Source organism: Pyrgilauda ruficollis, unplaced genomic scaffold (genome assembly GCF_017590135.1).
Source record: "Pyrgilauda ruficollis isolate IOZ18807 unplaced genomic scaffold, ASM1759013v1 scaffold77, whole genome shotgun sequence".
Taxonomy (NCBI): Eukaryota; Metazoa; Chordata; class Aves; order Passeriformes; family Passeridae; genus Pyrgilauda; species Pyrgilauda ruficollis.
The window spans coordinates 1,302,628-1,315,467 of record NW_024529599.1 but is presented as its reverse complement, the minus strand read 5'-3'; the positions used below and the strand labels follow the sequence as shown (position 1 = coordinate 1,315,467).

At 44.0% G+C, this 12,840-nt stretch overlaps 1 protein-coding gene across 5 annotated transcripts in view; it reads left to right on the top strand.

Moving 5' to 3' along the window:
* UNK (unk zinc finger) overlaps positions 1-12,840 on the top strand; it is a 45,705-nt gene that overhangs the window by 26,485 nt on the left and 6,380 nt on the right. For 2 of the 5 annotated variants that reach the window (XM_041486672.1, XM_041486670.1), the window contains exons 8-14: positions 307-449; positions 1,726-1,773; positions 2,640-2,840; positions 6,947-7,015; positions 7,690-7,864; positions 8,999-9,100; positions 10,576-10,764. In XM_041486672.1, the coding sequence (XP_041342606.1) occupies positions 307-449; positions 1,726-1,773; positions 2,640-2,840; positions 6,947-7,015; positions 7,690-7,864; positions 8,999-9,100; positions 10,576-10,764 (927 nt within the window). The remainder of the gene's footprint in view (positions 1-306; positions 450-1,725; positions 1,774-2,639; positions 2,841-6,946; positions 7,016-7,689; positions 7,865-8,998; positions 9,101-10,575; positions 10,765-12,840) is intronic. The other 3 variants (XM_041486673.1, XM_041486671.1, XM_041486674.1) reach the window with 3 other exon arrangements.

The window sequence follows — 12,840 nt, the reverse complement described above, 5'->3', positions numbered from 1 at the left end:
AGGAAACTCTGCTTAGTTCAAGAGAGCTGAATGAATAACACACAATTCATGCAGGGAAGATAATTTTGGAGCAGCACTAATGAGCTAAAGAGCAGCACAGTGTATATGTGATGACAGTAAAAACGTGAGGAATATTAGATAAGCCAACAAACCCAATAAGGTTCTTCCTTACTTCTACATTTATAAGTAGGTGCTTGTGGAGTATTTCTTCTCTCAGGAATATCTGGGTGTTGTTGTTCCTGAATGTTTTGTGCTCCGTGGCAGTTGCTGAGCTCTGAGTGGTGTCCCTGTCTTTGTCTCCCGCAGAGCCGGCGCTCAGCGAAGATTTGCAGCAATCCTCGGCCGTGTCCAGCCCCACGCAGACAGCCCCTGTGATGTACATGCCCTCAGCTGCTGGGGACTCTGTTCCAGTCAGCCCTTCCAGTCCACATGCCCCAGACCTTAGCAATGTATGTAGCCCTGTGGAGAAGCCTCGTCCATGTTGTGCAAATCTTTGTTTCTCTGAGTCTGTTCTTTCTCCCAAGAATCCCAAAGTCCAGAGGATATGAGATTTTTCTCCTAGTTCTCAGCTCCACGCTTTTTAGAGGGATCTGTTTTTTTGGAACATACATTCAGTGGCTTTAGTATTGTCTTCTCACATATAAAAATTCTAGGCCTTCCTTTCTGAGCAGGGGTTGTTGATGTACTTTCAGGAGAGTGGAATACATCCGCACATGCAGTCCAACTCCTTCCTGTTTGGAGGTACATATTGGGCTTAGCTTCCAAGACCTATAATTGAAGGCTGTGAGCCAACAGCCTCTAAAGTACATAACTACAATTGAGTTTGTTTACATATGTAATCTCAGAGCCTTAGCCTGTGCATATTGTGTGTTGCATTATAGGATATCCTTAGTTCCCTCCCTCTTGTACTCCTGGAGATAGCTAAACTCTGGGATATGTTTCAGTAATGCCCCCAGATTGTTGGTAGTTAGTTATCCATACAAGAAAGGAGATGTCTCAGTGCTGAACAGGTAGTCAGAGTCATATTAGAAAACCATGGAATGCTAGACTACATTTTTACTTAGCTTTTTCTTTTTTTTTTTTTTTTTTTTTTTTTCTGAGTCTTTCCTGTTTGTACTGCACTTGATAAGGTGTGTAACCTTTTCAAATGGTTGGCTGAGGTTTTGAGAAGGTACAATGACATGAATTTAACTCATTTGAAACTGGTCAGACTGAGGTGAACTCATCTAGGACCTCTGCTTTGTTTTATTCCCTCTCTTTGAAAAGAGAAGCTGTGTTTGAGCCAACCTAGCAGTTCATAGGTGTCCTGAATTGGATTGCAGATAGGATTCCAAACGCATCTTGAAAAGTCTGGACATAGTATTGTCTCTTACTAAGTAACACTGGAAAGCAAAAAAAAACAAAACCCCTCCATCTTATGAAGATATAATTTAAATTCTCTGAAAACTGCGGGGCAGTTGAAGATATCTCCTACTTTTAGGCTGTTTAGGTCTTGTCTATCTCAAGCTCTTAGTCTTTTAAACAGTCTTTCCTAATCCTTGGATATGTGCCAAATGGTAGCACATGTCTGTCTATGACTTCATCACTCCACAGGGCATCTGCATGTAGCTTGCAAACAAATATGGCTTTGCTGGTGATCATTTTACATGATGAATTAATCAGAGAAAAAGGTCCCTCTAGCAGCCAGCCTCACGTGGCCTGTTCTGTTTTGTATTTGTACTGTAGGTGTGGAATAAATCAGGAACTCTGCCAACTAGCCCCACCTCCACCACAGTGAGTAGTTATCTTTGTGACTGTAGGGAAGCGTGGACAGCAGAATGTCTGTATAAAAATAAAATAAAAACATTGTAGGCTGCTCCTTTTTTTTTCCCTAATGCCAGCCCAGACTGTGCCACATTTGAATCTGTGATGTCTGAAGCGCAGTCGTGCTTGCTAGTGGAGGCAAGTAATTTCTTGTCCCAGAGAAATGGGATATTTGTGTTCATCCAGGTGGACACATTCTCTAAAACTCAGCTTTCTTTGCTGCTGTCTGTGGCTTCATCTACAGTGCAAAACTAGCCTTGTTGCATGTGATTGTGATCCCTGGTATTAGTCCAAAGAATGGAAATGTTGGAAATCATTGGATTTTTTTTTTAATGCAGCTGTTGATACCTGTCTTGTGTCTGCATTAAAACTTGGAGATTTCCAACTGGAAAGCCAAAAGTAGAGTATTCCATATAGCTCAGATATGCCTGATTTCTGTGACTGCCACAGCACCTTTCCAGGTTCCACGCCACTACCCAGAGTCAGACAGGACCCACTGTAGCCTAAGGAAAGGGAAGAGTGTTGTGGTCATGTTGGAACCTGATCAGTCACCTCTGAGGCCTCAGAAAGAAAAATGTCACTAGAGCTGTAGGTTAGATTTTTCAAGACTGCACTCCAAAGTAACAACAATAAAACCATAATTGTGGGACTGTGTAAATTCAGTGGAGCTTTTTCCTGGGTGTTTAATGAGTGTTTACTGGAAGCTTGTATGGTTGTGTTGGCTGTCAGTGTAATCAACCTACAAACAGTGATGTGATTGAGCACTTCCATGGATGCCTCTTTGAGCAGTTCCTGCTGTCTGGCTGTACTTTCCTGACACTTGTTCCCTCTGTTAGATTCTTTGTAGGAACAGCAGTCTTGGAAGCCCATCTAATATATGTGGGTCTCCTCCTGGTGCCATTGGGAAGCCCCACAGCTTGGAGAGCATTGGTTTTCCTCCAGACTCAGTCACAGCAGCTGGCAGCTACAAGAAAGCACCGGGGTTTGAGCGAGAAGATCAGGTTGGGGCCGAGTATTTGAAGAGTTTCAAATGCCAGGTTAGTGGGGAATATTGGCTGGAAGAGTTGGGGGGATGAGAAGGAATGAGAGATTGCCCAGTCTAGCTTGAATGGGGTTTTGTTTCTGATGGAACAAAAGTGGGAAAGCACTGTTCTCGTATGAGCAGTTTCTGGATCTCTGCTCTTGTTTTCAGTCTCCCTTCCAGCCTCTTTCATCTCACATCTGGTCTTGTCTCCCTTGCTGCCATCACACACCCAGTTTGTAGAAGTTGAGCTGCTACTTGTTTTCCTAACCCCTCTCAACTTCTGTCTTGTGTTGACCCTGGATAGCTTCCCACATCACTTCTTGCTTTTTCTTTTTCCATGTTTAGGTCCTTGCCAGGAGTTGCTGTGTCTTTTCCTGTATTGTCTCATGGAAACTCATCCTTCCTTCTGTTTTTCCACTCCAAACTCTTACCTTGATCTCCATGACTTGGTTTGTCCTCTGTTCACCATTCCTCTGGTGTATTGAAGATGTCATGTTAGTTGTCTCTTGCTTCTGTGGCTGTATCATTCTGATCTTTGACTCTGTCCTGTGGTTTCTGTATTAAATTAGAATTCCTCATTCTTATATGAAGAACCCTCTGAATATTACCCAACCCACATCTCTTAATGACATTCCCTCTTATCCCTTTTGGATATCCCAGTCTTGCCTTGCTGCTTCCTCAGTCTTCTTCCTGGTGTCATGCCTTATTCATGCTGCTCCCTAGGCCTGGAACAATCTCTTCCAGCTCTTTTGCCACACATGAGCTTTTCCACAGTCAGTTTCTTGCTGTGAATTTCCCTTTTTGGTGTTACAATTAATAGTTTCTCTGTACCACCCCTTCCAACCTGAGCCCAACCCAGAGCTTTGGTTTTTATTTCTCACTGGGTTTGTAATTTTATCTCGATTTAGGGGGAGGAGAATAGCTACTTGTATGAGGAGGTGCTGCAAATCTCCTACAAATTCTTTTGCACAAGAGTATAAAAAGCAATAAGAATACCAGGTCTGTGTTGCCTGAGAACAGAAAGGACAAGAGGTGCTGCTTTCAGCCTGACCATGTTTTCACTTTGGTCTGTGACATTAAAGAAGTCAGTCTTAATGAGCCTGTACTGCTGTGAGAAAACTGTGGAAATATCCTGTCCAGACAAGGTCTTGCATAAAGTAGTTGAATTTAGAAGCAGACTCCATGGGTTTTATTTATTTTTATGGCTTTGGGAAAATATGGCCAAGCTTTGCAGTAGGGCCAGTCTTGAGCACTGTTTAGTCTAATTAAAATGATGCAGTGACACATCCAGATTAAGCTATATGCATGTGTGCTCTCTTATCAATGCTCCCTTTGTCTGGCCTAAGGGGGATGTGCCTTAGGAAACTGCAAATTGATGCAACACATCTTTGGGGGTAAAGAGCAGAGCATGCTGTGATCTTGGCACTTCTTGCAGGCACAGCAGCTTGTAACAGTTGTTTAGAAACAAAAGGAAAAGCATGTCCTCGTTCTCTGTGGCCTCTGCTGCAAAGGAGGAGTGAACCCAGAGCTGAAGGACTGAGAGAACCCCTGTCTGCTGCCAGCAGAGGCTGGCTGCCAGGGAGGCCCTGCTTTGGAGAAAATGGGCAGCAAGCCTCAGCCAAGGAGAAAAGGGATGGAGCTTGAACAAGACTACTGAAAGGAGGGCCAGATGATGAGCATTTGTATCTGAAGTCAGATCTGTGCTACAAAGATACTGTATTCATGTAACTGCTTAATTATGTGGCTTTAATTAAGCAAAACCTGTGTTAAATAGGAATAAATAGCTATTAAGGTATAGATAGAAGTAATCACAGTTGCCTTATGCTAGGCTTCTACAGACAAGATTAGGTGTCTCATAAGTGTCCTGATTTAATTTTACTTTAATCTATAATTACTTAGTTTTTAAATTCTACTGTAATTCCCTTTGGCTGCAGTGGGCACCAGAGATTCTCAAATACTCTGTAAATTAGATCAATAATGAGACATTTAACTTTGTCAGCTCCTGTGTGGTAACGTCAGAGGAGACACTCTGGTTCAGTTCTGCAATGGCCTTGTCATTTTTCCCCTGTAGAATTTGTGCAAATAGTTTCTATCTTATTAGAATGAAAAATGCACCTTCAGTCTTAATAGATTGCACATAGTTTATGGTAAGGCTGAGCCAGCAGTTAAAGCTAAAAATACTTTTCCCAAGTCCCAGAAGATTTAGCAAGCTGGAAAAATGCTGGCTGCACTGGAAGGACTTGAAAGCCATGACCAGGAGGTGTTCCCAAGTCTTGACACACAGCACAGTAGGTTTGTTCCATGCTGGTCAGAAAACATTTAGTTTCACTCAATTTATGTGCCTTGTTCTCTACCCTGACTGCAACAGAGAGAGCTGGAGAATTTCAGCCTGTCCTTTGAATGTCTGTCTCTGTGTGTGCCCTTTCTAATGTTATTCAGAGCTAAAGGACACTGCCTTACTGGTGACATTTTGTTTGCTCTATTTTTCTCTTGTGCTGTGTGAATCCAGGCATTGGGAATTTGGGCTAACTTGGAAATACGTTCACTTTTTTCCTCCTTAAAGGAAAAAAAATGTTCTTCCAGTAAGACTTGACTGCAGCAGAGGCAGCTCCCCACGCTGGCAGGAAGCCTCTCAGTGGGGGCACGGCTGCCTGTGTGCCCTCCCTCAGCTGCTGACGTCTGAGATAGCACATTTTGTATTCAGCTGAGTGTCAGACAGGGCAGGGCTGTGCTGGGTAATGCAGCAGCAGCCTTATCAGACACTCACAGAGGCACTCACAGAGCACAGCTCTCACACAGAGGAGAGCCAGCCCATCATGGGCTCCTGTGTCATGAACATTGTCAGGGAAACGTGAGAGAGCACTGCAGGAGGATCTTTGTGTCCATGTCCCTGCTGCCTGTCTGCCAGGCTGTGACATCTCTGCCTGCCCACGGGCACAGAGCTGAGCAGAGAAAATGATTTAATGAAGTAAAAGCAAGGCAGGAATTCTTGCACTGCTCTTTTGCCTGTCTGGTTACGTCACCCCTCTCCAGCACTCATTTATCTTTGTCATGAGACTGTTCAGCCAAGAAGTCAAGGGGTATCACTTCAGCTCAGGGTGGTGCTGCTGGTGCACATCTTGCCTGCAGAGATGGTGCCTGCCTGGATTTGGGATAAAAACCAGGCTTGCTTTATGGCTGGAATATGTCTGTGTTTCACACTTGGGTGGGTTGGGGAGTGAGTAAACAATCAGGGCTGACTCCCAGCACTTTTTTGCTGCCTCTCTGTGCCCAGAGGGTGGGATTGATCTCCCTGTGCCATGTCACAGCATGGGAGGAAGGGAGCAAGGCCTGCAGACAGACTGACAGGCTCCTGAGGCCACTTCCCAGCTGAATCCCAGCAGAACTGACTGAAGAGAGTTGATATCCATTAAAGATACAATGCTGGAAGGACATTAAGCTGATTTTTTAGCCTGAATAGTGTGATTCCAAGTGTGCATTGGCATTCATGCAGTTTTGCAATTCCAGACAGCCTTGGCCTCACTTATGTTTTCTACCTTTGTGCTCTTATGTTAATGGATGAGGGGAGGATTTTTTGTAAAGTTAGTTTGATGATGTTGCTTTGAAAATTGATTAGTTATCACTTTGTTTTACTTTGCAATCCTAGCTGGGAGCTGGAAAGGTTTGAGGGAAAACATACTTTTATTTTCCCCAAACTGAAAAATATTTGCATAATATAACAATGCAGTGTGCCTCCCACCATTTCTGGCCCTTTCTGGGTGTTAGATGCAGTAGGGCTGATGAGTTAGTTACAGCAGGGCAAAATAATTCAGTTTTGATCTTGGTTCTTACCATGTGCTTTGTGCTAGCAAAGGTTTCACAGCAGCATTAAAGGCAAATGTCAGTGTGACAAGTCTCTGCATAACTCTGGGGGTGATGTCTTGCTATACAGAAAGCAAATTACTTGGAATGTTTTCAGGTTGCTGTGCTTTTCCTCTCCCCAAATTCTCCAGTGCCTGGGGCAGCCCAAGAGAGGAGTGGACTATCTTTCCCATGGCCTCTTCAAAGCCAGCAGCCAGCCATTTTAAATTTTGCTAAATAATCCCTCTGCTTATCTTTTGTTTTGTTTCTTTACTGCAGCAAGCAAAAATGAAGTCCCACTCCCTGGAACACAGGAGCCAGGAACAACCTTTGTTACAGCCCAAACAGGTACGGAACAGCTGGCAGGGCTCTGAACCCAGCTCAGGGCTTCCAGCACCACAGAGAAATCTGTGGATCCAGACAGCTCTGCAGGGAGTAAATAACAGTCCAGACACCATTAGGGATGCTCAGCTGGAGGGATCACTTTATGAAGATGGGATGATTTGCTGGAGGTGTTATTTGTGAGTAGTTAGACCTGAGTGAATTCAAGGTAGATTCATAGGGCTGGACTGTGCAGGAGAGAGTCTTCAAATTACAGAAAATTGAGCTGGAATGGATCTCTGGAGTCATCTAAGTTCAAGGATTTGGCAAAGGGAATTTAATATCAAATTCTAAGTCGTGTGCTGAACTAAGTCTGAGTGAGTGATTGTGTGGCCAAGGCTGTGATTGCATGCAACCTGTGGGTCACAGGAGTTAATTCTGGGGCAGCCTGAAAGATGTTTAGAATACTGGGGAGGGGAGGGGGGACGTGGAATGGAGAACAGTCAACAGAAATTAAAGAAAAGCTGTTAATCTCTCCCCACCCCCAGCCCAGTGGTAGCAGTAGCCATCTGTCAGGTTGGAAGCAGGCAGGAAACAGGTTTGCTGCTGGCATTTGGCTCCTTCCTGCACGTTTCTGAAGGGGTTGTTCTATAAAGATGTTTTATTTCCTACCTCTTTCGCTTTCCACACTCTTGTTTCAGGACATCCTGGGCATTCTCCCAGTGGGGAGCCCACTGACATCCAGCATCTCCTCTAGTATCACCTCCAGTCTGGCTGCAACCCCCCCGAGCCCCGCCGGCACCAGCAGCATTCCAGGCATGAATGCCAATGCCCTTCCCTTCTATCCAACCAGTGACACCGTTGAGTCTGTCATAGGTAACTTTGCCTTTTTCACTTATGAAAATAAGGCTTCCTCAGCCATGGATCTCCAGGTATGAGACTTGGAATAACGTGGGTGCTCCAGTGACCTCCAGTTTTCCGTGTCTGTCAGTGCTGGCAGATTCCTGAAGCTTGTTCTGTGACTGTGACACATCTGATGTTTCCTGCAGGTCATTTTGGATGAAATTCACCCACAGGACCAACTGAAGGCCTCTGAGCCACTCACTCAGAATGTCACATGGTGTAAAAGGGCCTTAATTTCAGCTTTGTCAAAGTGACAAAGAGGTCTTGGACTAGGCAGGAAATCACAGGGGCATTTTTCACAATTACAGCTCCTCCGTTCTAAATGACAATTTTATAACCAGTGCTACCACCAGGTAGATTGTAAGGACTTTGCCCTTTGTAGAGTGTAGGACAGAGGCTGTAAGAGAAAGGAAAACAGGAGAGTCCAGAGAGTGGAGTCACTCTTAGATAGGCACAGGCTTTTTGGTCACCTGGTTTTCTTCTTCCTTTTTTCTCTTTTTTTTCCTTTTTTTAATTAAATTTAACGTTTCTGAGGTGATCTCACTAATTTGTTAAAAATAATAATAGAAATGAGTGGGCATGTGTGGGATGGAATTATATTGATCATCATTAGTGATGAGGCATGTTCAAATAGATATAACAGTTTCAGGCATTAATAAGTTTTATTTCACCCAATATGAGAACCTCAGAGATGTTTTTCAAGTGTTCCCTTCTCCTGGTATTTCTTTTCCAAGTGGCTTTTCAGGAAAGCAGGGACAAAGCACAAACCAGACCAGATATGCCATAAACCAGTGTTCCTGTACATGAAGGACAGGCTTAAAAGAGCAGTTTGGGGAAGACTTATGGGATCTGCTGTTAATTAATCAGATTTTTGTTTTCATATACCATTTGGGAATACTTTAAGACAAAAAGAAACAGGTCAGGTTAAAGAACCTGAACTGAAAAGCTGCCCATGACACTTCTGCCAAACCATCTGAGAGCAGGATGGAGAGTAGGGCCCTGAGAGGTAGCGAGCACAGGCTCCTCTGCATGTAGGCTCTTTGGGCCATCCTATCTCTTGAAGTTGTTGGTCCTTTATAACATAATTGGTACCTCTGTGTCTGGCAGAGTCTGCCTTGGATGACCTGGACCTGAATGAATTCGGAGTGGCTGCCCTGGAGAAGACATTTGACAGCAGCACAGTGCCCCACACGAGTGGCATCATGATAGGTACATGAAAGCAACAGAGCTTTCTTTATCTTCTGCCAAGCAGTGTTGCCCAGTCACCTCAGTGGAGCCAGCCCAACCAAGCTCTAAAACCAGTCCCAAAATTACATTGGTTAAAACAGCAATTACAACAAACTCTGGCAATCCTTGAGCACCTTTGAAGTGAGCTTGCCCTTACTGACTAGCAGAGCTGAGCTGTTGCCATTGGGCCCAGCTGTCTGGGGATGTTTCTTGAGACTTTTTTTTCTTCTTTTTTTTTTTTTTCTCATTTTTTTCCTTTCTTTTTTCTTTTTTTCTTTTTTTTAATTTTTTTTTTTTTTTAATGTGTAAGTGGACTCCAGAAGGCATCTGATGCATTTCAAATCAGGCCAAATTATAACAATTTGCATCTTAAGCAGAAAACTCTCCCTAGCTGTAACAGAAAACTCACTGACCTGGTAATGCCATCCATCTGTCAGAGTGTCATCATGGTCTGCTGATTTGGTTCCTGTAATGTCTGTCTCATTTTGATACATGGAGGTAGGCTAAGGCCTCTTCTACCTGTCTCTGATGGGTGTCCAGGGGAAAAAAATGGTCTCATAACTTTTTTGGAAGTAGTTGTAGTTTCTGGCTACCCTTCTGTGTAAAGCAGCTGTTTGAACAGGAGCTAACTGGTTGTCTGGAAGTTTCCAAGGGAACTGCACTCCTTGGAGCCTTGAGGTAGGAAAGGACCTGTGGAAAGAATATCACTTCCACTTCCCTGCCGAAGATTAGAGCCTGTTGGAGGTTTACTGTCCCTGTCTGCTGCCAGCCCTGCTGCTGCTGCTCCCCCCTGCAGTGCCTTAGGGATCCTCCCCTTCTCCCTCTCTGCACATCAGGCCTGGGTGTTACCTGGTGATCTTCTAAGGAGGGTCATAGATGAGGAGAGAGCAGGGCTGAGATCTCCCTAAATCTGTGAGTGGCAGGCAGAACAACCTCTGGTCTAAGGGAAGTTGATGTCATTTGTGGTTAGGCTTTTTTTATTTGGGGTTTTTTATTGCTGATAGATCCAGGCACTCAGGTATGTGTAACTGCAGCTAGTCACTGGTTTTTAGTGGTTGAGATCATGGTGGTCTTCTCACTACAGGTTGTTTGGGAGTAAAGGCAGAGGCACACGTTTTAGAAGTGAATTTTTTGTGACAAAGTATTTCACCAGATACCAAATTCATCTTCTCTAGACTGGCAGGGACCGAGCTCTGCTGAGAAAACATTTTGTTCCTTGGCCACTGAAAGAGTAATGAATTGAATTGTGGAGGGTCTTAACCTGTGTGGGTCATGGGATGGCAGCTTCAGTGCTTCTCTTAAGGGCTGAAAGGGGAATGAGACCTCAGGAGAAGTGGAGGGAATCCCGAGGGGCTCAGGGAGGAGAAAGGGAACCTGACGCCTCCTGCTCTGAACTCCTGCCTCTGTCCACACTCATGGTCATACATAGCCATCCTCTCTGTGTGTTCTTTGTCCAGGTGGGAGTTTGCTGCAAAGTTCTGCTCCTGTAAATATCCCCGGCTCCCTTGGAAGCTCTGCCTCCTTTCACTCCGCCTCTCCTTCTCCACCGGTCAGCCTCTCATCGCATTTCCTCCATCAGCCCCAGGGACACTTAAGCCAGTCAGAAAACACGTTCCTGGGGACATCAGCTTCTCATGGATCATTAGGTAAATGCACAGTGTGTGTGTCCCATGTACATGCCTGTCTGTGCTATGTAAGTATTTTCTTTTCAGTTGGCTTTCATTTCAATGTATTATTTCACTGCTGTCATTTATCTCTTCTTCCCATGAGAACAGCAACGGGACTAGAAGCTGTTTTACCAGAAGTCAGCTAATATCTCATGAGCAAGGGAGCAATTCCCTCTACTTCCCTTGTTTCTAGGCTGGGAAAAAGGGGCAGATAGGTTAATTGCCTTGCTCTGATGATGCCTTTCAGGGAAAAGAGCTCTCTTTTCCAGCACCAGCAAAGTGGTGCCTTGCTGAGATTTCACATAAAACTCAGAGCTGGGTCCTCATCTTTGCTTAGTTTAAGTAGGGATTGATTGTCCCAGTTTGATCTTGGGACTGCTTGTGGGCCAGACAGGCTTCTGGGAGATCTAGAGCAGGCCACTGGAACTTTTTCTCCTGTTTGACACTGCACCAGTTCTGCAATGTGTTCTAGAGCAGGCCTGGGCCACTGGAACTTTTTCTCCTGTTTGACACTGCACCAGTTCTGCAATGTGGACTTTCCACAGTGTTTCAGTTTTGTCCCCTTTGCTCCTTCCCCTCCTCGAGGATCTTCCTCCTGCATGGGGGACTGAAGGAAGAGAAATTACTTTGGAGCTTCAGCTGTATCAGGAAGAGCAGGGAATTTAGCAGACAAATCTGTTTTATTATCAAGACATGGGATTACCTTGAGAAATAAAACTGTTTGGCCTCCAGGCTACAGGGACACCAGTTCAGCTCATTTCTGTTTGTAACGGTAAATATTAATTCTCTGTTGATGCTAGACATAAATGCCTCTTAAAATCTGAGATACACTTTAATCTTTTATATTCAGCTTAACCTAATAAAATTATTACATGCTTGTGTAAGCTATTTCTGCATGCACTTATCTGTGTAACTGCATCCCTTGTTTGCACAGCCCAAGCCCATGATTCTATGCTTGCCATTGCTGCTTGTTAGGCTTTAACAGCTTTTACAATTACTGTAATAAAAGACATCAGAGGCCATCTCTGCTCTTAATTAGGTTGGGGCTGGCTGTTTGTCCTAGTTTTGTAAGGAAAGGAGAAATTGCTGTTTCAGAAGAAATTAGTTATGTTTATCTTGACTATATATTTATATAAATAAAAAGCCAAAAATTGCAGGAAATTCACAAATGCATTTAAATAATTTATTTATGAAATATATTTTTCCATAAACACAACAAATCCTTTGCTGGGGTTTTGAGAATATATTTAAACAGTATCTTAGCAGTTGGCAATCATCTGTTCCATTTAACTTAGTGAATGCACATAACATGTCAAGTGTGTAGTTATCACTTATTTGTATTGAAATTGAGTTAAAAATACCTAGTTCTGGGCTGGTTTCCACTGTGCTAGGTGCAAAATGTGCAGAGAAGGCTTTTCTGCCCAAAGGGGCTTGATACTTCCAATGTGAAATGAGAGCAGCAAATGGAAAGGGGGAGTTAAAACAAATTACAAGATCAGCCTGGTCAGCACTGTGGCAGAATTTGTGGCTTGCCAGCATCCTGCTTAATGCTGGATTCCCATTCAAGAAAACTGAGGTTTGAAAAATAAAATGTGAGTTGGGATTCCATTAAAACTTCCTGCTTTCAACTGAGTATCCTTCAGAGCAGCTGAAATGGATCTGTGGTAAGTGGCCTGAGCCAGCAAAGATCCCTTGCTGCTCTGCTGAATGAATTCATGTGCCTAAGCCCTTGGTGAAGACAATTTTGTCACTATTTGTGTCTTGGCTGGGAAGTCAGTGGTGCTGGGATAGACCTCAGAGAGAGGCTGTTGATTCCCGGGTTCACTTGCAGGCACACTTTAGCTGCTGTGAAATCAGAATTATCAATTTGAGCTTGATTTAGGAATATTCCCAGCCAGTGGTGACCACCACTGCATGAAAATTACTCCCACATTAAACTGGAGCAAACTGTGTGGGTGAGAGCCCACACTCTGTTTCAGTATTACCTTTTCCTACTAGTTTTCCCCTGAATGCAAAGTGTAGGTGCCTGTTTTAAGTGAAAGTTATGGAAAGAGT